The following is a 25,966-nucleotide window of genomic DNA, read 5'->3' on the forward strand; positions in this document are numbered from 1 at the left end:
AAATACATTTTTTAAAAGCTATATATAAATAAATAAATAAATATATGTATGTATATATATATATATGTTGCTTTATTCATATTGTCTGGTTCGCATTCCCCAGCCCTTACCCAATTTATAAAAATAAACTTTTTGAAATTTGGAGGAAACTTGCTTTTTAAATCATGGGACGTTGGAATTCTTTACGTATATGTTTCCGCCACTTCACGTATGGCTACAATGGCTTTTTTCCTGACATGCCTTGGTTTTTGGAATGACAAGATGCTGACTCAAGAGCCCCAATAGGTAGTTGTTCTGAATTGTACTTGAACATATTCAAATGTGTTGAAATGAGATCTGAGAAGTGGTCACAATAAACCCTAAAGGCAATGTTTCAAAATGAAAAACAGCAGAGGCCAGGGATAGGCAACCTTGGCTCTTTTATGACTCGTGGACTTCAACTCCCAAAATTCCTGAGCCAGCCATGCTGAGGAGAAAGGGAGAGGTTTCCAAGCTGAGCCATGCTGGCTCAGGAATTCTGGGAGTTGAAGTCCACGAGTCATGAAGGGGCCATAGTTCCCCCATTATGGCTCAGGAATTCTGGGAGTTGAAGTCTACGAGTCATGAAGGGGCCATAGTTCCCCCATGCTGGCTCAGGAATTCTGGGAGTTGCAGTCCACGAGTCATAAAAGAGCCAAGGTTGCCTACCCCTGGCATAGTCAAAGGTGTCTGGGAGAACATGACGTATCCATCAAGATAGGGATGATGTACGGCACAACATTTGCAACGTGCTCATGACATCATGAAGCACATGGATGCCTGTGACCATAGAGACATGTAAAAATATGAGACTAGATTGCCTGTTATCCCCATCAATGAGTCCTGGCAAATATTCCTTCCAAGAAATCACCGTTAAAATGACTACATGATTGGTCAAGTTGTCATGCATCAGAGGTGTAAGATTCTATACAAGCAGCAGGCATTTTTCTACATTGACTGAAATATATTCTGCGGATGATCGGTGAAACAGGGCCACCACCTCTTTCCATGATTGCATAGAGAAAATACTGATGTACGTTCACATGAAGATTAAGAGGGAAAAGGTAGGTCTGAATTTTTCCATGCCATCTTACCCCATAGAACATTGGCCAATATCTCAAGAGATTCTAACTCTATCTGCAGATGCCAAGGATTAAATAAAATCAAGTACTGTCTTTCTGGGTCATTTGAAACTTCGGTTAGAATCTCAGAGGTTCTCAATCATGACGATTATAATCAGTTTTCTGTGGTGAGTTCAGCTGATCTGGGATATCAAAGGTTTGGCAATACCACAGCCTTTCTGAAATACAGCGAAAAGTATTTGGCAAAAAGTTGCAATGGCTTTTACATGCTGTATGCAATTCACAAAGTTTTTGAGCAATGCTGAACAAGACTGCTGTCCAATGTACTGAAAAGTTTGCACTTGTGTGCAAATATGCCATTCGCTATACTTTGAATCTAAAAGCAATTGAAATGCATATTTTCACTATTAACTCAAATTCAGCCTAAAGTACTGGGTATAAAATATAGAACAGAATTTCATTCGCTGAGTACTACCCACTTTTTACCAAATATTTGGCTATTTGAAAAACAAAGTAATACAATTTTAAACATTCAGTGTATAAAATATTTTCTGCAAATTGAAAAAAAGGACATCTTAATGTACTTTTGTAGAAAGAACTCATGCATTGAAATCCTGTCTACATTTTCTGATACATAAACCTCACTGGATCTAATAGGGTTTGTTTCTACACTTATGCTTTACTCCTTCAGTGTCCAAAAACTTGCTTTTTGAGCATAACCAAAGATTTGCAGTTTAGATCAAATTTGAACTTGGGATTAGAAAATTAAATTAAATCAAATTGGTCTTTAGGAAATTCTCTGTGGATTTTTGTAAGAAAGCTTGGTAATCATGCTTATATATTATGAAATCTGAATATAGGTAGGTTTTCTGTTACTAATGAAGGAGAATATACGTGTCCTAGACCTAGGATAATGTTGCAGGATTCAATCTGGTTCAGTCACTGGAACCAGATGTTTTCTCTTCCAACTTTTTGGACTCGTACTGGAGCCCACCTTCAGGGAATTGCTCTCTAGCAGATCTATAGACAGGTTTTCTGTCTCTGATCGGAGAGATAAGACTGCTTAGAAAACAGTTTTATTTGGCCTCAGGCTGTCCAGCTATTTTGAACCAAAAGTCTCTTACTCCCCCAATAACCTGGTTGTGTTGGCTGAACAGTAGGAGGAGCTCCATCATATTGGAGAGTATCAAGTGTTTGTTGGTGATGAAGATCTGTTGATTGCAATGCCCCTAATCTCAATCCGTATGCCAGACATTAATACATATCTGTGGAGCATCTGTTTGGGAAAAGCTGCTTATAAAAAGTGTTCCTTCCAACCTGATTTTTCACCTTTTATTCCCCTTTTGCCCCAGAGCTTCTAAAATCTAGCTTTTTTTGAAGGAGAAAAGAAAGAATGAAAAAGCAGGTGTTCTGCATTGCCATCGCAATACGTCCACAGATAATGCCAGTCCAGTACAAACAGTCGGAAAAGTTGAAAAGGTTTCAAACTTTCTCTCTTACTGTAACAAACATAATGGTGACTCTTAGTCATGAAATAAAAAATATATCTATGGGGGGGGGGAAATGACAGGTCTAGATGAAATAAGAACAAGGCATCACACTGACAATAAAGGTGAATATTGGCGTATCGTGATTTTCCAACTTGTAACGTGGCTGGGAAATCTGCAGATTGTCCGAGAGGCTAAACAAAGGGAAAACTATGCTTTTTGAAAGGTGATTCTGCAGAAAATTGGTGAGAATAACTTAACAGTACCAAATGCTATTTTAAATTTTTTTTAGAACAGATGAATAACACCAGGCTGCTCACTGAAGCACTAATAATATTTAATTTCATTGAGTTACACAATCACAATAAAGATATTCTATTCTATTCTAATAAGACCTTGAAACAGGTAGTCCTCAATTTACAACAACTGAGCCCCAAATTTCCATTGCTAAGCAAGATAGTTGTTAAGTGAGTTTTGCCCCATTTTACAACCTTCCTTGCCACGGCTCTTAAGTGAATCACTGCTTCCCCATTGACTTTGCTTGTCAGAAGGTCGCAAAGGGGACCACATGAACCCAGGACAATGCAACCGTCATAAATATGAGTCAGTTGCCAAGCGGCTGAATTTTGATCATGTGACCCTAGGGATGCTGCAGTGGTTGTAAGTATGAAAAAACTAACAAAAATCTCTTTTTTCAGTGAATTGGTAACCTCGAACGGTCATTAAAGAAATGATTTCAAGTCGAGATGTACCTATTCTTGAGAAAAATCAAAAATAAGGTTACTTAGAAGCCACCACTGCCGAAACTCGCAGAAGAATGCAAAGCGGCAGTTACTGCTGACCCACAACCGTAGCAAAAGGACGCCCATCAGGTCATTGAGAGCCAAAAGCGACAACAAAAACCAATTTGCAATTGTTATCCGGCTTAGCAAACACTCCAATGGCGCGCGTGCGCACTTTCTTTTCAGGTTCCGCCCGGCTTTGCGCTCCGAAGACTCGGATGACGTCATCCTCCTAAGCCAGCGTCTGGAATTTAGTCAAGGCGAGCGAAAGCGCGCCTGCGCCTGCTCACGGCGAATCGGCGACGCTCGGGGCGACTGTGGCAGCCGTCTCTAACCAATGGGAAACGGCCTTTGGCAGGCGGCCCCGCCTTTTCTGGCGCCCGGAGGACGAGGTGCGCCTGCGCGTGGGGCGGGGAAAAAAGAAAATTTGAACGGGCGGCGGTTAAAGAGAAAATTGGTCGCGGCGGTTTGTTTTGACAGCGAAGCGGCCCAGGTAGGCCCTGAGGCGGCTCGCGCCGGGGGCGGATGTCGGAGGGCGGTCGGAGCTGGTCGAGGGAGGGCCCGAGGCCCTGTGGGCAGAAGGAGGAAGCGGGGGGGGGGGGGGGGAAAGGCGATCTTCAAACGGCGGGACGACTGGCTGGAAGGGCCGGAGGAAGAGGCGCCCTGAGGGCTGCTTCTGCACCCGGCACCCCGCCACACGCTCCGCCCGGGCTTGTCTGAAGCGACGTGTCTTCTGCCAGGTGGGTTCCCTGCCTTCCGACGACACCCGGGGCCTCACGTACCCTCCTGCGCCCGGGTAACGCTAGCCCAGGGGTCTTCAAACTTGGCCCTTTCATGGCTTGTGGACTTCAACTCCCAGAGTTCCTCAGCCAGCGTGCACTGAGAGGAATGAAGCTCTGAGGGGAATGAAGTAGGTTTGTCGTGTGTGTGTGTGTGTGTGTTTGTGTAGATCAGGGGTCTTCAAACTTGGCCCTTTGATGACTTGTGGACTTCAACTCCCAGAGTTCCTCAGCCAGGCACACTGGCTGAGGAATTCTGGGAGTTGAAGTCCACAAGTCATAAAAAGGGCCAAGTTTGAAGACCCCTGCGCTAGCCCGACACCCTGCCCTGGGGCAGCTACAAGGCCTTTGGGGCTGGGCTCGACACCAGAGTCGACAATGGGCTCGACTGGTTGCGGCGGGGGGGGGGGGGTTGTCCTTTAAACTCGGCCACCCCGGCGTCTTAAATGAAAACTAATATGAGGAAGGTGCCTGGAGGGCAGCCCAGCCGCCCTTTCTCTCTTCCCGGCCCCTTCTCACCTGCCTCACCTTTGCCAAGGTAAAAGGGCCTCTCCCAACCCGGTGCCTTCTAGGCCTAGGCCGCTTTATAACTCGTGGACTTCAACTGAGCCAGCCACGCTGAGGAGAAAGGGAGAGGTTTCCCAGCCTAGCCAGGCTGGCTCAAGGAATTCTGGGAGTTGAAGTCCACGAGTCATCAAAGAGCCAAGGTGGCCTACCCCTGGCCTAGGCCTAGGCCGCTTTATAACTCGTGGACTTCAACTCCCAGAATTCCTGAGCCAGCCATGCTGAGGGGAAAGGGAGAGGTTTCCAAGCTGAGCCAGGCTGGCTCAAGGAATTCTGGGAGTTGAAGTCCACCAGTCATCAAAGAGCCCAGGTTGCCTACCCCTGCTCTAGGCAGTGTGTGTAGGACAACTCCCATCATCCAATCCCCGCCTGGCATGTTAAGCTCCCCGATTAGCATTTTAAACGAGGCGATCAATAGCCTGGCATCCAGGTCTTGTCCTGTCCCATGAGGTTCAGAAAGGCTTGTTTTTGCCGTTCATCAAAGCCTGCCCCCCCCTTCCCGGTTTCTTCTTTGGATTGCCTTTTCAGCCGCTTAAACAATGAGCTGCCTCTGTTCTGGAAATCCTTGAATGCCTGTGCAAGGATGTGGAACAACCTGCCTCCAGAAACTGTGAATGCTCCCAACACTGGAAGTTTTTTAAGAAGAGGTCGGACAACCGTTTGTCTAACGTGGTATAGGGTTTTCTGCCTGAGCAGGGGGTTGGACTAGATCAGGGCTTTTCAACCTTTTCACCCATTGTACCACTTTTAGGATATGGCAACATCTGAGTACCACCAGTCGCCTAGCTCCAGCCATCTCTCGCTTAGGCTTGTGTGGTGCTGCCACCAGTTCAGCTCATTCCCCTCCCCCACTACCACTTTTCTGGGATGGTCGGGTACCACCTGCCAGGTGCCAATGTACCACAGGTGGTACCCGTACCACTGGTTGAAAAGCCCTGGACTAGATGACCTCCAAGGTCTCTTCCGACTCTGTCCTGTTGTTCTTAAAAATGCAAACCCGTCTGGGAAAGGGAGAGATGTATTGCCGCTGACGTGGTGGAGAGTATTGAATTAAAATAAAACAAAAAAAATGTGTGGGCCCAGAATTGACCTTCATTAGTTGCTGGGTAGAAAAGTAGATACATTGCAGATTTTGTTTATATTCCTTTCCCTTTGAAGATCAGTCAGAGGCAAGCAGGGAAAAGCAGTAACCTTCCTGTAAAGATGAAAGGAGCTGGGACTCAGCATTAGCAGGAGGAAATTAAAAAGTCCCTGGTGGGATCATTTTTATTTATTTATTTTTATTTATATTATATTTCCCTACCAATAATAGTGCCCATCTTCTAGCTAATAAAATCTGCCTTTGGGTATATTCAGCTGTGTTTGTCAATGCACTTGTAGTTGTTAATGCTGTCATATTTAATATATAGATCATTTGTGTCTGTACCTATAAAAATAATTGATCCTCTTTAATAAGTGCTTCTTGCTCTGCCTCTATGACTTTGGTGATTTGTAATTGCAGATAGGCAAAAAAGCCACTTTTCCAGTACAAAGTTACTTCTCTTCCAAAATTAGGGAATAGTTTTTGAGCTCTATACAAACTCAGGCACCCTAGTTTCTAGGCAATCTGCAGTGCTAACCAGGAGGAAGGGAAAGAATTTTGTACCCCAACACACAGAAGAGACTGGACTAGGGGAATTTTATGTATATAGTATGTTCTCATTACAGCAGTCTTCTCCAGTTTGGTGGTTTAGTTGCATTTGTATTAAGTGATCATTGGTTTTAATCTTTTTTGTAATACTCTAAACTGCTCAGAGACTCTGAAAAATGGAGTTGTATATAAATTGTATGAAGAGAAGATATATTGTAACTAGAGTTACCATAATACCCCTCCTGGGAATAAGGGTAATTGTAGGAAGCTGCACTACTAAGACTGATATTAAAATAGAATTGTTTATAAATATGGACCGTTTATTTTATAACAGTAGTACCAGTATTAATATATAAACATAGCTTCAGACTGTCTACAAAGAAAAAAACATTTATCTCCAGTTTTGTTTGTTTTTAGTTTGCTTAGGAATGCATTCCCATAGTTTAGTTTTATCATACCATTTTTGTGAGTTTATAGTCTACTTAAGATGGCTTTCTGTCTTTTCCAGGTAGTTCTTTCAGTGTGGATGCCCCAGTTTAACATGGTTGGACACAGCGTTATTTCTGGCAAATGAAAATAATCGTTCCTATGTGCATTTCTATGTTTGGAATTGAAAAGGATGAAGAGAGGAGTAGTTGCTAAAAAGCAAAAGGAGAATTTACCAGTTACTTCTAGTAAACAAACTGATATATCCACATGGATAGCAAATGCCAACCAAAGTACCCAGGAACATAAAGACCATAAAATATCTTCTAATGAAGAGACAGACCCCACCCATGATCCTCTTGAAGAAGCACTGATCTTCTTGAGAAAAAGTAAGAATAAAAGCAGGGCTTGGTGTTTAATGCCCTAAAACAAAGAAAACGTCTAAACCAGATCTGCCAGGTGTCTCTGGATCAAACAAGGCTACTATTAATTTGATAGTGTACCTGAGTTTCATTTCTGCCTTTCGGCAGTGCATTATTTTCATCAGAACACAATTCTACTGTACATCTTAACAGTTGATCAATTTTAATTAATTTTAAATTGGATGCTTTATTCAAATACTGTAAAATGATATATCTATCTTGGATTAGCACTATGATGTTTGTGTCTAGATTGTGGCTGTCTTCAAATACTTGGTTTAGCAGCACATAAGAATGTAAATACACCTTACTTTATAATATATGTATTTATACTCTATTAGAATAGATGGGTAGCGTAAGTTTTAATGTTCATTCAATAAAGGCCTCCTTCAATAGTTGAAATCACTGTGAGATGTTCTTTATTTATCATATTGGTCATAGTATATATATTAACACTTTTCCAGGTAAACAACAAATATCTTTTCACAAGTGATAAATTTTCTAATGAAGGTTCATTTTGTAGGAAATATTTAGGTGTTTTTTTTAATTGGTATTGAGTTAAACTTCCAGTCAATTGTGACCTTTTCTATATGTGTTATTTTTCTCTTCTAAATTGCCCAGAGTCAGTAAAGACTTGGGTGGGCTTAAATGAATAAATATTTTTGGAGGGTGAAACTTGATGGTGAAATAAGCAAGTGAGCAGATTCTCCTGTGAGATGCTTGCTACTCATGAGAATTACACTTACTTTCATGTTTTGATATATTTTTTCCTAGTTAAAGATCGTACTACCCTGAAGAATGAAGCTTTGCAGAAACACTTATTAAGAGTGGAAAAGATTGCCCAAGAAAGAGGCTTGACTCCAGAAGAAATTGATGCCTTGCTGAATATAGCACTCAGTGGCAAGTTTGGTAAATACACGCACACACATCTTTCTCCTTGTGTTTCTTGGGCGTTTCAGTACTTAACCCTTATAAAAAAATTAATCTCTTCCAGCTGAAGTGATAAACATTCGACTGTTGAAGAGCCTGATTCCCATTTCAGTAATAACAGAAGATTCAATTGTTTCAGCTGTTTCATTACTTTGTGTTGGCAAATGTTCTCGCAATACTCAGGTAACTTGGGAAGCATGTACTGATATCTTGGATCTTAATAATATTTTGATTAGTGTATTCTGTTGATGTCTACAGTTCTTTTCTATCTTTCTGCTTTGAACCCTTAATTACTTATACTATGAACCATATTTGTATAAACTGACCAATACCTGTTTTCTTCCCATTAGGTTCTTTTCTTAAAATGGTTAATTGCAATGTATGATTTCATTGATCATAAAGAAAAGGTTAATGCCCTCTATGGGTTCTTCTTCAACTTCTTACAGGATGAAAAAATGGTAAGACAGAAATTAATATGTGTGGGATGGTTTTATTTATTTTTTTTCCAAAAAAAAAAGATTTCCTGGATATTGTGTAATAGGGATGAGCAGCGTTTCAGATTCAAAAATGCTTCAAAGGAAGAATGCCACACAATCTGCAGCTCTTTAAAAGATACTGTAGCTTTAAGGAGTTTTAGATTGTTGTTGTGCCTCTTTTAAATATGCATTCATACATTGCAGAAGTCTTGCAGGCATTTTTTTTTCATGCATAGGAATTTACATAGGAAAAATCCTGTTTCCGTTCATCGGTCTTACATGAAGTGGACTTTAAACAAAAAAGAACTGTATATTTCTCACTTACAGAGTCAGTTTGCTACCAAATACCACAGAAATATGGCACAAAGTAGGGGATCTGAATTTCAAGGAAAAAGGACCATTTCTTTTCCTAGAGCAGTTGTTTTTCTTAAGTACCACTGCACAGCTATATATACTGTACAGTGCTAGTAGCCCAGTCATGGGGTTTAGCGCTTGCTGCAATGCTGAAGCTGATGTTTTTAAGGTACCGAAAGTCAAATTGTCCAATATAATGCCACTAATGTACCCTAAGTTTTGAAAGAAATGCTAACTAGCCTTATGTTGTTTTGGAGAAGTGTAAAGCATAGATTGTGCCCAATTATGCATTTCTTTGATATTTTGTTTCTGTAGTGCCCCTTCGTCTGCCATGTGCTGTATTTGCTGACCAGAAGAGAAAATGGTGAGATGATCATTGGAATCAGAATATGTAATGTGCTTTCAAAAGAAAGTATTTTTTCTTATTTTCTTCTTTAAAGGCTTTCAGATAATATAGATATTTTTTTATTTTTCATTGCTAGTCTATTCTGTTGACTTGAATTACCTGCAGAAGGGTTTTTCGTTGTTTTTAGAAGAAACGGTGTTCAAATCTTTTGTGCTCTAAATTGCACAGAGAATAAAGAAGGTAGTAAATTTTGCTTGTATATGCTATTCTAGCCCGTCTAGTATGTTCATCTCTTAGAATAAAAGTTCCTTTTCCTTTTTACATCTAGCTTCATGAAGGCAAGATTATAAATTCTTAAAACATCAAATAATTAGACAATGTTTATCTTTCTAGTAAAACCTTTCCGCGTCCGACGACTCTTGGATCTAAGAACCAAGATGGTGAGTTATTTGAAGTTAATGTCATGTGAAGTACAATTTCTAAAATTTAAATCTCACATTTGTGACAGGATAGCTTTTGTACATTGTAAAAGCTAATCAATATCCAGTATTTATTTATTTATTTCCACTTTTTATCCCAGTTCTCATTTTTTAAAGTTGATTTTCAAATATATATACCAATACCAAACATACACATATATATTTAAAAATCTATTTCAAACTATTGATATGTTAAAGTCACTGACATCCATTGTCTATCATTACATGACTAGCAAGTTACATTTTAAGAAATGTAATATAACAATAGAGGGACGCGGTGGCTCAGTGGGTTAGGACGCTGAGCTTGTCGATCAGAAGATCGACAGTTTGGCGGGTCGAATCCCAAGTGCCGCGTAGCAGAGTGAGCGCCTGTTACTCGTCCCAGCTTCTGCCAACCTAGCAGTTCAAAAGCACGTAAAAAATGCAAGTAGAAAAATAGGGACCACTACGGTGGGAAGGTAACAGCGTTCCGTGCGCCATTGTTGTCTAGTCATGCCGGCCACATGACCACGGAGACGTCCTCGGACAAGTGCTGGCTCTTCGGCTTTGAAACGGAGATGAGCACCGGCCCCTAGAGTTGGAAATGACTAGCATGCATGTGCGGGCGAACCTTTAGCTTTACTAATATAACAATATAAACGGATCTAATGTTCTAATTGCTGATTAAGAGCTTGCTTGAGAAGTAATGCGATCTTTGTTCTGCAAGCAACAATGTCCTGTATGTTTAATCCATAAAGGAGAGGGTGCACACCAGGGTTTATATCAGTAGAGACTACTTTATTAGATTCTACTTCTCTTCACCACTACTCTTACAGATCAGGTTTTAGAATAATCCTCAACTTCCTACATTTGTAGGTTATAATAAGAGGGCTTTAGTTTCATTCTTTCCCAGCACTTAACTTTGGACTTTGTTTTTGTTCCTGTTTTTACTCAGGGATCAGAAGCTCCATTGCAGGCTCTTCTCGTAACGTATAAAAGCTTTGCTCCAAGCATGGTGTCTTCAGATTTGCTCCAAAGCAAAAAGGTGAGGAAAATGATGACTGAATTGGAGGCTATTCTTTGCTTTCTCTGTGAGAGGACCACCCCGTGTTCCTAAGTTCTTTATAATTGCAAGAAGGAACATTTGGTGCATGTGTGTGTGTAGTTGTAACCTGTAGGCCAGAGAACAGGAGTGAGCAAACTTTGAAAGAGAAGATGAAGATTATTCCTGTACGATCCTTTCTGAAATAATCTCATGTCTTTATACAAGGGGTCTTCAAACTTGGCCCTTTTATGTCTTGTGAACTTCAACTTCCAGAATTCTTCAGCCAAGCACGCTGGCTGAGGAATTCTGGGAGTTGAAGTCCACAAGACATAAAAGGGCCAAGTTTGAAGAGCCCTGCTTTATACCAAAGTGTTGGTAAATTGAGTACCATTAAAATTGTGTGTGTGTGTGTGTGTGTGTGTAAATGACTTCAATGAAAATAGTAATCATTGAATGGTGTTGAATGGTCTTTTGCCGAGCAAACTCTTTGTTTTACCAATCTAAACATTTTGAAAAGGAAAGCTTGTGTGTGTTTTTAATTCCATGTGTGAATACACACGCATAGACATATACATAGATACATGCTGTTTAACATGCTCTTTAATATTGGATAAAGGTGACTTTCACTTTTCACCTCTTCCCAGGTGCGATTTAAGAATACAGAAAACCTGTGGAAAAATGCAATTAGTAACATAAAGCAACGGATCTGTGGGCTTTCGCCAACATCTCAGCCAGTTTTAACATTTCAGCCCCCAAAGAAAGTAAGTTACTTTAGATTGTTTAAATGCAGTTCCTAGTTTGTGATTGCATGTCCATTTTTCATTGACGTTTTTGGTTGTATTGACAATGTCATCTAGGCTATTCCTTAGATTGTTTATAATTCACGATCAATTTATTGTTTGCCAACAACGTTCCATTACAATAGTAACTGATTTCTTAATCTTTTTTTCTCATTCTCCTTTTAACCTCTACATAGATATGGGAGGGTGTGTGTGTGTTCATATTGTTTAATTGTCCTGATTTCTTCTAATTTGACTAATTCAATTGAGTATGCAAAGGGTCTGAACGTTTCTCTCCTTTGATTTGGTTCTACCTTGAATTTCCATGTTGAATATACCTGTGTGTGTGTGTATAAGGATGGAGCCGATCCATTAAAGAAATCATATTTAGGAAAGAGTAATTCTATAACATCACAATAGAATTATATCTATGAATTGCTAGGGTTGGATTTTTGCTTTTTGTAGAAATGGAATTCAAAATTGATGATACCTGCGTGTAACCAAAACTCTACTTCCTCGGCTCAGAGTTCAAAAGCCAAACATACCGATTTCAATAGTCATCCTAAATCCTTCCCAGTGCAGCATCTGCAGAGCTTCTCCCAGCTTTTGGAGAACATCCATTGTTTAGAAGTAAGTGGCTGATATCAAAGTGAGCAAGAACTACAAGGGACGGGAGGGAGCTTGTTAATAGGCTGCAATAATCAATGCCTGGCTAATCTAATGCCCATCAAATAAGTCTCAAATGGGTCACAGTTTTTGAAAGACATAAAAGTACACAATAGTTACAATGTATTGTAAAAACATGAACTTGGATTAAGGATTATGGTACATTCCTGAACATTTTGATGTGTATTCTGGGCAGTTTTCTTTTTTACTGAAGCCAGAGGGGAAATGTTTTCTAAACAAAACTGAAGAAGTCAATACCATTAAGTTAGTGTAACAATTAAAGCAGCTTCTGAGTTTGTTTAAAAATTGATTAAGAAACAAAGTAGCATTAGCTCAAGACTACGGTACATGTTAGTTGACAATGTCTTCTGATTGCTTTCATAGCTTCCTTCCCAAGTAGGCTCGGTGTTAGGAAATCGGCTGTTACTCCACTACATTAACTGTGTCACGGATGATGTCGTTTACCAGAGGATGTACTATTGGCTGGGCCAAATATTCAGAGAAGGTAGGGGGACTAATCCTTGTGATTTGTGCCATCTAAGTGAAGATCAATTACAAATAGTCATCCAATACACAGCAGTGACAGCAGTCAAACGGACGGGAGAGAACACAGCAGCAAAAGCCTTCCCTTTTATACTCAAGCTTTTAAAAGGATACACACACCTGCTGAGTCATTCCTATTATTGCATCATCCACCTTACATTGCATTACATCATTACACAAGCTGTTTAGCTATTAAATTATTAAACCTGACATACAGCCATTCGTGTAGTGACTGAAGTTACAACAGCAATGAGAAAAGTGACGTGTGAACTTTTTTCACGCTTATGACCATTGCAGCATACACGTGATCAAAATTCAGACGGTTGGCAACTGACTCATATTTATGACCTTTGCAGTGTCCCTGGGTCACGTGATTATCTTGGGCAACCTTCGGACAAGCAAAGTCAAGGGGGAAAGCAGATTCAATTAACCAAGTTACTAACTTAAAAATTGTAGTGATTCACTTAACTGTGGCAAGAAAGGTCGTAACGGGCAAAACTCACTTAACAAGTGTTTCGCTGAGCAATGGAAAGGTTGGGCTTGATTGTGGTTGTAAGTCAAGGACTACCCGTATGCTAAAACACATACTGTTGCTTGCACACATAAGGGCTTATTATTTCTCGGAGAGGCAAGGAAGAAGAAAGGATTCTATTCAGACATTTTCCCCCTGTTTCTTATTTATAATGCAGAATGCCCTTGGATTAAAATTGAAAACCAGGAATGTGAACTGGAATTCAAAGAATTCTTGGGCACAGTTTTGGAAGCGGAACGCTTCTTGCAGGTTAGTTTTATACCTTTATGCCTATTTATCTTTCCCAAAAGAATATTTTTGTCCTTGAGTCACCAGGGTGTTTTATTGGAATGTCAGGATTCCCTGTTCACGGAACCAGAGGGCATAGAATGGGGCATGCAGAGATTTCAGCACGGTTGGGGGCATTGGGGAAGATTATGATGGATGTGGGAACGTATGGTGGGAGACTGGGGGCGAGCCACTTGTAGTGAAGGCGGACCAGGTGTCTCATACTAGTTCTGCATTCCAGCCCCCAAGTCTCAGCCCTATACCCTGATCCGGCAGTCCTTATGTCCTTAATAAAGGCTCCTTTATCTGTGATCTAATCACAGATGAAAGGGCTGACCTGGCTGGGTTCAAAGGGAGGGTTCTTCTATTGGAAATATGCCCAGCTAGGTTTTGGGTGTGGCATCAGCTGAGACTCCACAGTACCAGACAGTGTTAGTTGGGCATGAGAGGTCCCACCCTCTATCCCTATTATGTGGGGTTCTGCAGGATTGGTACTCTCTCCACTCCTATTTAAAATCCACAGGAAGCCTCTGGGTGAGATTATTCATCACCATAAGGTTGAGGTATCACCAGGGATACCAGAGATGAATAATCTCCATGTTGGGTATCTCCTTCCTTGCATGTCGTTGATGCCTTGTCCCAGTACAGACAATTGAGAATCTGCTGCCCAGGTTAGAATAGGAGAACTTATTTGGAAGAAAATCTAGGTTTTCCCTGATCGGGTTTGTGCTTTTTAGGAGGGCTTCTCATCTTGTGAAGAATTTTTGTACCGAAGCCTGCCCTTCTGGGATGGTCGCTTCTGTAGGTCACAAGTCCTGCAGATGATCAGTTGGATCCCCCTCAGCACCTTCTCAGGTATGTGATGCAAACCCACCCAATCTTTCCCTGTTCCTCAGTCAAGAGTGGCTGGCTTCAAAACCACTTTGTTTTTTCACTTTCAGAAATGAAAGCTTATCTTTGCAAGCCGTTGATGCAGCTGTTTTTCACCTCGTCTCTTTATTTTAAGGTAAACGAAGGGGCCTCTGAATAGATGATTTGACACCACAAACTTCATTTATGCTGTACTAAGGAATGTGCCGTCTGCTGACTATCATTTTTCCAAAATGTTAACAATTTTTATCCAAGCCTGCAGAAAGCAACATTTGGGTTCACTGAATAACTTATGGCTACTTATGCCAAAAGAAGCATGCAGTTTTCTCTTGCATACGTTTGTGCAATGAGGTAGAATCAAGGTTTAGGGGGGGAAAGAGAAATGGGAACACATTGCCCATAAAAACAGCAAAAATACAAATCCAATATCATTTAACTGAAAAATTCCTTTAAAAAAATCTATCTGTAGTCATGCTTTTTATCATTTTACTGTCTTTGCAAAAATTTCTTGCTCGACTACTGTCTTCTGATTGCTGTCTTTTTTTCTTTTTCTTTTTTTTGCTGCAGTCTGTCTACCTATCATCTATCTATAAAATTAGCATAGCACAGCATCGTTCCTTAAGACTGAATCGCGGCTATTCAGTATGTGTTTTTTGTGTCCTTGTTCCTCCATAGTGTACTGTTCTTGAAAGCCTGAGGGAACTGCTACTAAACTGGCTGAATTGGCATTTCTTGCAATCAGACACGTCATCCGAGTTAAATGTAGATGCCCTGTAAGTATCATCTTTTTAAAAAGTGGCCCCATCTGTTTTGCACTGTGATTTACATCTGGAAGTACTTATATGTAGAAGTTATTTCCACTGTGAATGTTCACGCTTGTGTCTTGTTCTGCTGCAGGAATACTTCTGTTTCAAGCCTGGTGAATTCAATAGCAGAATTCATCCACTTTGTTGGCCGGCTTTCAACCATTGCCCTGCACTTGGAGAACAACTCTGCTTTTTTAATGCACTTCATTCTGGATTTCTATGAAATAGTATGTAAGCTAGTCTCACTATAACTTTGTTCCAAGCATATAGATAATGCACTTTGACAGTATTGGTGAAGAGATTCCAATAGATGTGTTGGATATGTTCACCGCCTTGAGTTATTTGTAGAAATAATAAAGGCAGGAGATAGATAGATAGATAGATAGATAGTAGGGATGCGGTGGCTCAGTGGTTAGGACGCTGAGCTTGTCGATCAGAAGGTCGGCAGTTTGGCGGTTCGAATGCTGAGTGCCGCGTAGCAAAGTGAGCGACTGTTCCTCATCCCAGCTTCTGCCAACCTAACAGTTCGAAACCACGTAAAAATGCAAGTAGAAAAATAGGGACCACTACGGTAGGAAGGCAACAGCGTTCCGTGCGCCTTTGGCGTCTAGTCATGCCGGCCACATGACCATGGAGACGTCCTCGGACAAGCGCTGGCTCTTCGGCTTTGAAACGGAGATGAGCACCGGCCCCTAGAGTTGGAAATGACTAGCACGCACGTGCGGGGGAACCTTTTCCTTTACCTTTTATAGATTTATAGATAGAGAAGGAAGGAAGGAATTTAAAGGATTCAAACCCTTTTGTTCATACAGAACCCATTATTTTTTTCTTAGAACAATGTTTCTCCAGGTTCAGAAAGATTGCAACCAAGGCAGCCCAAACGAAAAAATGAATCTGCTTAGGATAGCAGTAAATGCAACTAAACAACATCAAGACATAACACTCAAACTATTACAAACAATAACGATTTGAAGACTTTACTAAATTCCAAGCAAATAAAGTATCTCAAACCCTAACACATTTGGTATCTAGCCTTTTAAAAGATTTGCACTATTGAGTAGCACCAATTGGAATGGTCGTCTCCAATAAAAAAAAAGATTCCAAAAGTTTCTGTACAGGAGAAGGTACAATAGTAGCAGCCAATCTCATTACCCTATGTTTTTTTTTATCTATACTAAATCTGCATTACGTTTTGCCTATTGATCAGAGCCCAGTGTGAATATGTGGGTGACAAGGATATGATATTCTCTCAGTTTTTATATGTCGATACTGTACTGAAAGCAGAACACTGAACGCCGAAATCCCTTCCCTATTCTAGGTATGTGATATGTTTCAGAAGTACAAGGTCCCTTTGCTTATAATCCCTCCTGCAGGAGTTTTCTATCCAGCACTGCTTAGCTTGGATTCTGTCACAGTGGATCAGCTGTGCCACATCATGTTCAGGTATTTTATTTTATTTTTATTTTTATTTTTATTCCATTTATATCCCGCCCTTCTCCGAAGACTCAGGGCGGCTTACAAGCTTAGCAGTAGCCTTCATTCTATGTATATGCCTGCTTATTAGGGCTTTCACACACACCCCAAGCGGCATTATTACAAAGTCAGCTTAATTGCCCCCAACAATCTGGGTCCTCATTTTACCGACCTCGGAAGGATGGAAGGCTGAGTCAACCTTGAGCCTGGTGGGACTCGAACCTGCACTAATTGTAGGCAGCTGGTGTTACTTAAGGAGGCATTAGCCCACTGCTCCACCAAGGCTCTATTGACGAGGCCTTTGTTTTTCTTCCCTATGCTAGGAATAATTCCCATACTATTATCTTTCAAACCATTTGGGAGACCATGATCTCTTTGGTTCTGGATAAGCCAGTACAGGGTAGTCCTCAACTTACGACCACAATTGAGCCCAAAATTTAGGTTGCTAAGCGAGAAAATTTGTTAAGTGATTTTTGTCCCGTTTTATGACTTGCCACATTTGTTAAGTGAATCACGGCAGTTGTTAAGTGAGTAACCCACTTGTTAAGTGAATCTGATTCCACGCTGACTTTGCTTGTCAGAAGGCTGCAAAAGGGGATCACGTGACCCTGGGACACTGCAACCGTCATAAATACAAGCCAGTTGCCAAGCGTTCGAATTTTGATCACATGACCTTAGGGATGCTGCTGCAGCCATCAATGTAAAAAAAACGGTCATGTCACTTTTTTCAGCGCCGTTGTAACTTTGAATTGTCACTAAGCAAACTTTTTAAGTTGAGGACAAACCTGAGGTTGGGCTGAGGTTGAGTGAGTTCTGTTCTGATAAAAGTCCACTTAGTTGTGCAAAGAGGATGCCGTACATTAATACGTATCGTTTATCCTAATTTTAACAAAATGCATGAACACGTGTGCTATGAATTGCGGATTTTCTTCAGCAAAGGAAGGATATGTGTGATATTTATGGTTGGTTTGTGAGACTATTCAAGACACCTGGCCTTGGTGTACAAGTAGTCCTCGACTTACATCTGTTCGGTGTCCATTACAATCCCACGGGCCAAGAGGTCCAGGTAAGGTGGGACATTGAGAGAGACCAGGCTTCCCAGGTGTGGTGGGGCAGGGAGTTGGTCTGGACCTCCTGGCCTGTGACAATTTTCCACGCAATGGTGGGCCCTGTAGCCACTGATGCCTCTCGGCCCCTGGCAGATTTCCACATGGTTCCCCCATTCCTGAGGGATTTCTGCACAATAATGTAACAATCCCCACATTGCTTAAGAACTGCAACTGGAAGAGCAGGGATTACAGTTGATGAATAAAGTGGTAACGTGGGCATCTCACTAAATGATCACTTCACTTAACAGCAGAGACTTCAGTCCCGTTTGTGACCTTAAGTTGAGAGCTACCTGCAAGTAAGAATTCGGCCTTTTATGAAAAAGCATTTCAGAGCCAGAGGTCAAATGCCAATGTGCACGGCTTGCATGTTAAATATTGGATTTTTAAAGAATCTGTTGACTTAGCTTGAGAATTGTTCTCTGAGACCCATACACTTGTTATTTTATGTCAAATTACAAAGAGATGTCTTTTAATCGCCTCATCGTTTCCTTCCCTAAAATGCTAGGATTGTGCCAAGATCAGCTTTCTTTGGTCAAGAAGCCAGGGTTTAAATTTGACAAACAAGATAGTTATAGAAATGAATTCCCAGTTGATGACTTATTTCTCTTAAACCTACTGTTGTCTTGGTTACTCGCTTTCATGTTTTTTCCCCACGAAGAGTGACTGAAAGGGACAGAATAGTCTCAGACAGTGGTTTCATGTGGGCTTGTAAGTGATCTCTGTGAAATTAGAGTATTTTTTTTTTCCATTTTAAATAGTGCTCCACAAACATCGTATCCATCAAATCTGACATGATTTTATGGACAGATAAGTCTCAAAATTCCAAGAACAGTTTCGGTGAAGCTTGTAATTGTGTTGAATATAGTGATGTTAATTGGGGACACGAAGCCTACTTGCTAGTGGACAGCCAGGAACTGAGTTATTGAGGTCAACTGTGAATTTGGATTTGTTTTTATACAAGGCTCGTGGCTTAACAATGTTGTTTTTCAGCAGTTTTGCTTCTAGTACTTGCATCTGAGAACTCGCCAGCTGCTGAATACCATGTTAGGATTCTTTAGGTTAGTTTCCTCTTCTCAAAAGCTGCAAATGGTCTACCTGGAAAGGAGCATTCTGGGAGTTATACTGAAAATTACATTCATTATATGGAGGAGTATTTGGGGCTTATTACTGAGGGATTTCCAGTTTCTATAGTGACTGGGTCGGACACGACTTCGCAACTAACAACAACAACATAGTGACTGAACGACATACTGTTGTTCCTCCAGATGAAGTTGTGTCCTGCCTTCCGTATTAGATGCGTAGCCTGTTGGGTTTCATGGTCTTCTTATACAGCATAGGTAGTGACCGTTCAAAGTTACAGCAGCATTGAAAAAAAGTGACTTACAACCATTTTTCACACTTAACGGCCATTGCAGCAGCACCTCCCGGGGTCACATGATCAAGATTCAGATGCTTGGCAACTGGTTCATATTTATGACTGGCTGCAGTGTCCCGGGCTTAGCTGATCACTTTTTTGTGACTTTCTGAAAAGCAGTCACTAGGCAAGCCAGATTCTCTTAACAACTGCAGTGATTCACTTAACAAGTGTGGTAAGCAAGGTCTAAAACGGGATAAAACTCGGTTAACGTGCTCTCACTCGGCAACAAAAAATTTGGGCTCAGGTTTGTAAGTTGAGGACTTCCTTTACATAGATCCTGCGGTGAAAAACGATAGGTGTGTGCCTTCTGGCGTTTGTCTTATCAGAGTCGGAATGGCTTCAGAACTTTAAAAAGGGCTCTCAAATTCCATTTTGCATTCTGTACCAAATCCAGCTGGTTGGAAAGAAGAACTATCTTGAGTGGCTCCTATATTTTTATCTTCTGGTTTCTGTTCTGAAATAATGGGAAAACACAAGTGATTTCCATAAAACCGGACAGGAAAGGTTTCTTGATGCCTGACATGTTGGGAATGGGACCAGCAATGCAAGTAGTCAAGAAATCAGCCATCTGTTTGGAGTTAAAAAAATACTCAAATCCTCTTCTTTGTTTCTATTTCAGGTATCGAACCAATTTGGTAGCTGCTAAACAATATCTACAAGCTAAACAGGTACAATAAAATAAGGCACAATGCCTGCTGTTTCATTGCCACAATATAGTAATTAACTTTTGTCTTGCCTTGCCTTTCAAATTTGTTTTCCCAAAGTTACTGTACTTGTTCAAAGATGCCATTCTTTTTCTGTCTTTTCCCCTTTTGCCTTTTCATACGATCTGAGTCTGGTATTCTGTAAGTAATGCAAACTGTTGCTTTTAGCCAGAGCTGTCGCAAACCTTGTCTTCCTTGATCCTCTCAGCCATCACTGGGAATCAAATTTAGCAACCAGATTTGCCAAGAATACAACCAATATATAACCAGCATGGTCGGATGCCTGTGGACCTCAAACGTCTTCCAGAAAGACTACCACCCTCAGGGGATTTATATGGAGCCCAAAGTGCTGGAGAAGACCTTGGTGCAGGAATACAGGAAGGCCTTGAACATCGTGTACCATCCTGCCTTGACAGGTTATGCGATGCTCTTTGTGCAGCAGGTAAATGGAGGTTTTATCTTTCAGTACCATCTTCCCTATTCTGTCAGGTTTTGTTTACTGAATTACACCCACACCTTTGCTGGGTTCTTCACTCGTCTTCATTGTGTCATATTTTATTCATTGGCATAGTGTGGTCAAGCTGCAACTATGCTTTAAAACTTCAAGCTTGCATTTGCTTCTCAAGAATGAGTTTGAGACTCTTATCTATCTATCTAATCTATTTATCTATATCTTATCTATCTATCCATCCCTACAGCTGTATATCTATATATTTCTATCACATTTCTAAACTACCCATCTCCTACAAAGAGTTAGATTCAACTCTAAGCTGTAGAAGCTCGCTGGCAGACATTGGCCAGTTAAGACACAATAGCTTTCATGATTCCTTTTGTCCAGTACCCTATTAATTTTACTTTCTTTCTTTGGGACTTAAGACTTAAAAGGGGGTTTTCTTGCTGGTTTTATCGCAGTCAAATATTCTGCTTACAGCGAGGGACTAAACCCAATATGATACATACTCTGAATAATCTAACTTTATTCATTAAAAAAAAAGACTTCTAGTTCTTAAGCTTAACTTTTATGGCAATGCTTAAAGAAATTTAAAAGCTGTGAAGATTTCCCCGTGGAAGTCCCCTGGTTCCCTCCGAGATCTGTATTTCTTTTTTCCTAACTAATAAGAAACAGAATCAAGGGTTAATATTTCTAGAAACATGCATTATTTTTAGGCAAGGCAGCAACATCGCCATCTTGATTTCTTACGTAGACATGTAGACAGATTAATTATGCTAATTTGTGCATGCTGACATGAATTGTCATCTCTCATCAGTCTAGCTGCTCTTAATATGTAGGGCCAGCCTTTATTTAGGGAGAATCGAGGGTAGTAAAAATTTTACAAATGTTGGTTTACCTCCACTGAGGGAGTCTCTCATCCCCAGAAAACCAACTACAGGAACTCCCTTCGAAGAGTTCGACATACTTGAGGAAGAACAGACCTCAGCATAATTTTTTTTGTTTTGCTGAAGAACATTATTTTTATTCCTGATGAGATGTCTGTGAAAGGATGTGTTTCCAGCTCCCTATGGTATCTATAATACACCAGAGCTATGCAGTGAGATCCCATCTCTTAGGAGCACTATAGAAAACTAACATTTTGATCCTTCTTTCTCAATGCTTTGGTGAAAGCAGATTTGTCATGAATGAGCGTTCCTCTTCAATTGCTAAAGACAAAGCAGCCTTTTGGGGATTTGGCAAAATGCTAGCTACGGTGCCTGGTAGGCACGTTCAGTTTTCTGACAGAGACAGAAATTGCCTTGAGCTGAAAATGACCAATAGGATTGGTTATTTAATAAATCACTATAATATGAAAGAGAGATCCTTGAAAGGAGATGGAAGAATAAGCTGAGGAACACTACTGAAAACAGAAATAGTGAGAAGCTCATTGCAGAGAATTAAATTTCCCCAGCAATTAAGTTAATTGCGATTCAGTTTATAGTGGAATAGCCATTGCTTAGCGGCAGTAAGAGTTATCTGTTCTGTAAGTGGCCTAGATTTATTTTATTTTATTTTGTTTTGATTCACTGAACCTTCCTCATGTTGAACTCAAGGAGACTCAGGTGTTTTTCTAAAATCAGCCTCATACAAACCAACTTGGATAGGGCCATTTTAAAATGCCAGGTTTGCATTCACATATCCTAATTTCATGGCATGGCTTAGAGATATCGGTATACCTGATTTTATTTTTTTAGAACCCAGAAAGCATCATTATGATACCTTTTGTCCTTCAGCAGTATCATGTTGTTCTCCGAAAGGGCAAGTTTTTGATGTAGTTTCTAGGCCGTGTTAACCAATAACTTTCTTAAATATCTTCTCAAGGCTCACAAAACAATTTTTTTTAATTGTCCTTTTTTTTCCAGGCACAATCAGAACACAAAATCCCAGATATCAGGCTAATTCAGGTAAAAAGTCATACATTTTGGAAAGGACTAAATTTCTTGGGAAGTTTGCTATAGTATAACCAATTTGGCAGTGTTTCTGAGAGCAAGACCGTACAGTGAAACGATTCCACACTGCTAGGTTTCAGTTACAAAATATTAGTGCTTCTAGACTCTTGCTTTAGTAAACTGATCTGTGAATTAAGAGGCTGCACAGAAAATGAGTGAATATTGAATGGCAAAGAAGAGTGGCGGGGGGGGGGCTAGAGGTGGTACTCTCAGCTCACAATCAGGAAGCTGTGAATTTGATCCAGATGTTTCTCTTTCTGGGTGCAATGAGTTATTGTCTGCTGCTACCTCCATGTAGGTGTCAGGAAGGGCATCCAGCCCAGTAAATGCTTGAGCTCCATTCAGTTGTCCCAACTCCACCCGGATGCAAGGAATTACAGGGTCATTTAAAAAAAAAAGTATGGCAAAGGAGAATTTCTTTACCTGGAGATGTATACTACTCTAATGCTTTCTCTGCAGGGGAGGAGATGGGACTGGTACTTGGAATATCTATACACCCAAGAGTTACAAGGCTTGAAAGTCTTCATTGAAAGCAGCATCAAGCGTGTGGCTCGACCTCAAACAAAACCAGACAACTAACTGGGTATTGAAACATTGACTCTTGTGAATGGATTTCTTCTCACCTTCTCCTGTCAAAGCTAAACTTGGATTCTAATGGACTCCTATTTCTGAAGAGAAGGATCCTTTCAGTGCCTCAGTACTGATGGCCGTACAGGTAGCTCTTGGTAACAATAGTAGCACCCATAAAGCTATTTGCCCAGCTGGTCTTTGTGACATGAAATCTTTCATCTTTGGGTAAAGGGCTCTTCGGCCTGGAGGCTCTTCGGCCTGGAGACTCTCATGAAAGAAATACAGCGTGCCTAATTCCTGTTGCTAACTTTTTGCTTCGTTTTGGAATTAAGCAGCCCAATTATTATTGCAAACATTCAGGTGAATTATAGCAGGATTTTCCAGCGTTTGATCATTTTTGGACAGTAATTGTGACCATTCTTTGGACAGCTAAATTATCAGCTTTCCTTGATAATCCCAAAGCCCCCACAATGAATTGAACCAACAGCCTTAGACTTGTAGATAACTGTAAATAATTGTATAGCACTTATTTATGCATAAAATGCTCTGTCGTGTAAATTAAACATTGTTTGGCCTTGGTTTGTACAGTGAAACCTCAATTTTATGAATTTTGGTTTTCTGAATATTGCCCATGGTGGATGAAATTCTGTTGTAATTTGTGGAACGACATCATTTGTATGAAGACATTCTGAAAAAAAATACAGAACTGGGCCGCAGAAGTGGTAGGCAAGGATGTGTGCACGCATCCCCATTTGTGCAAGCAGCAGGCCAGCACACTCCAGTTGCGCGAGAAGTGTGTGTGTGTGCCTGATGCTTATGCAAATGGAGTAGCGCATATGCGTGCCTGTTACTCACATTGACCCATCCATTCCTTTCTCTTCTCCCCCCCCCATCCACAAAGCCAGAAAGGTTGGAAAACTGTTCTACGGTATTGATTTAATCCTTTGAATAAAATTCTCCCCAAAATCCATGTCTTCCAAAACTGTAAACATAAAAGACCAAATTCTCAAAAGCTTTCTCTGCATTCAGAAAAAGTCAATGCCACTTGCTTCTCATTATGTTGTTGTAGATACTCTATTACAGTAGTGGGCAAAATTGTGGAAACCTTTTGGGAAAAGTGTACAGTAGAAATGCCATCTTTGGTTAAGTTTCCACCAATTTTTTCTTCTAATTTCTTTATAACTCTAGCCTTAATAATACTAATTTACATCGCTTTCTGGGCAACCAGTCAACTCTTTGCACCATTACTTTAATTTTATTACATTTTACAAGCTCACTAAATGAAAGAACACAAAAAAAAACCCTCAACTAACTTGATAGTGATCACATAACACGCAGTCGGCGTTGGCAGGGGGGCAGAGGTCGACCTTGAGGTCTCTCATTTGTGGAGTTCCCCAGGGATCGGTCCTCTCGCCTCTCCTGTTCAACATCTATATGAAGCCTCTGGGTGAGATCATTCGTGGTTTGGGAGTTGGGTATCATCAGTATGCTGATGATACCCAGCTTTTCATTTCAACCCCAAACCACCCCAGTGATGCCCTCGACGTGATGTCCCGTTGCCTGGAGGCGGTCCGGGTCTGGATGGGGAGGAACAGGCTTCGGCTCAACCCTGACAAGACTGAGTGGCTGTTCGTGCCGGCATCCCGGGAAATTCAGATTATTCTATCTCTTGCTATGGGGGGTGAGCTATTGCCCCCCGTAGATAGGGCGCGCAACTTGGGGGTCCTCCTACAGCTCTCTTTAGAAGATCATATAGCAGCTGTGACTAGGGGGGCCTTTGCCCAGGTTTGCCTGGTGCACCAGTTGCGGCCCTATCTGAACCGGGATGCCTTGCATACAGTCACTCATGCGCTCGTGACCTCTCGTTTGGACTACTGTAATGCTCTCTACATGGGGCTGCCCTTGAAGACCACTCGGAGGCTCCAACTGGTGCAGAATGCAGCTGCACGAGTTGTGTTGGGAGTCTCCCGATACTCCCATGTTACACCTTTGCTCCGCAAGCTGCATTGGCTGCCGGTTGCCCTCCGGGTGAGATTCAAGGTGCTGAGAGGGCCTCCTCAGGGTGCCTCCGATCAGAGAATGTCGACTGGTGGCCCCCAGGGGGAGGGCATTCTCTGTGGGCGCGCCAGACCTGTGGAACCGCTTGCCGGTTGAGCTCCGGATGGCCCCCGACCTTCGCTCCTTCCAGCGGGATCTAAAAACCTATTTATTTGAGCAGTCTGGCCTGGTCTGACGAGTTTGGGGTTGGGTTTTTTAATATGGTTTTAACTATTGTATATATGCGTGCCTGTTACTGTTATATATATATTTGTTTTTTAACTTTTGTACTTTCTTTTTTAATATTTATTGCCCTGTACACCGCCCTGAGTCCTTCGGGAGAAGGGCGGTATAAAAATTTAATAAATAATAATAATAATAACACACTGACAAATGTCCTCTCTGCTTCAATACATGACATCGAAAACTGAATCCTACTGTGATCTGACTGGCTCATTGCCAAAGCAAGATGGCTCTCTAAACGCTCATGCTCATTGGCTACAATCAGATGAAGGAAAGCTACCTGATATCAACCTAAGCAAGTTGTGCGTCTTTTTTCTGGTTATTGGGTTATAACTTTTCATAGAATACAGTACAGATAAAAGTGGTGTTATTAGCCATCAAACCTCAAAAATACACTTTTCCCAAAAGGTTTCCACAATTTTTGCCCACTACTGTATATCCATTGCAGTTCTCACATTATCTCTTAATTGTCTTTTCTGTAAGAACCCACACTGACCATCAGAAATAAGATCCTGTAAAAATTTTCTTTAATCTATCAGCCAATATTAATGTAAATATTTTAGTCAAGTTAAATTTGGCAAAAGGCAATATTAGCCTCTTTCCAAGATTCTGGCCCAGCAGATCCCTGCAGAATAAAATTCATCGTGCTTTTAAGTGGATGCAAAAGTTGGCCGCCTCAACATTTGTAGTATGAGCTTGTCATTTTGTCAGG

The 25,966-nt window shown here is 41.0% G+C and overlaps 1 protein-coding gene across 1 annotated transcript; it reads left to right on the forward strand.

Moving 5' to 3' along the window:
• Positions 1-3,781: 3,781 nt before the first annotated feature.
• Positions 3,782-23,542, forward strand: CENPI (centromere protein I). The gene is made up of 21 exons (XM_083372208.1): positions 3,782-3,862; positions 6,851-7,157; positions 7,962-8,096; positions 8,182-8,300; positions 8,468-8,575; positions 9,263-9,311; positions 9,687-9,733; positions 10,707-10,796; positions 11,441-11,557; positions 12,041-12,205; positions 12,626-12,746; positions 13,474-13,565; positions 14,321-14,438; positions 14,525-14,589; positions 15,129-15,226; positions 15,351-15,486; positions 16,578-16,702; positions 19,878-19,926; positions 20,171-20,404; positions 22,318-22,359; positions 22,864-23,542. The coding sequence occupies exons 2-21, from the start codon at positions 6,962-6,964 to the stop codon at positions 22,981-22,983; spliced, it is 2,226 nt and encodes a 741-aa protein (XP_083228334.1). The 5' UTR covers positions 3,782-3,862; positions 6,851-6,961; the 3' UTR covers positions 22,984-23,542.
• The last annotated feature ends 2,424 nt before the right edge of the window (positions 23,543-25,966 follow it).

This window comes from Vipera ursinii (assembly GCF_947247035.1).
Source record: "Vipera ursinii genome assembly, chromosome: 12".
Lineage (NCBI taxonomy): Eukaryota > Metazoa > Chordata > Lepidosauria > Squamata > Viperidae > Vipera > Vipera ursinii.

Excerpts from the sequence above, each read along its gene's own strand:
- CENPI (XM_083372208.1), top strand. The coding sequence starts at position 6,962 with ATGAAGAGAGGAGTAGTTGCTAAAAAGCAAAAGGAGAATTTACCAGTT. Across the intron at positions 12,747-13,473 it reads GGGCCAAATATTCAGAGAAG|AATGCCCTTGGATTAAAATT; the intron begins GTAGGGGGACTA and ends TTTATAATGCAG. Across the intron at positions 20,405-22,317 it reads CGATGCTCTTTGTGCAGCAG|GCACAATCAGAACACAAAAT; the intron begins GTAAATGGAGGT and ends TTTTTTTTCCAG.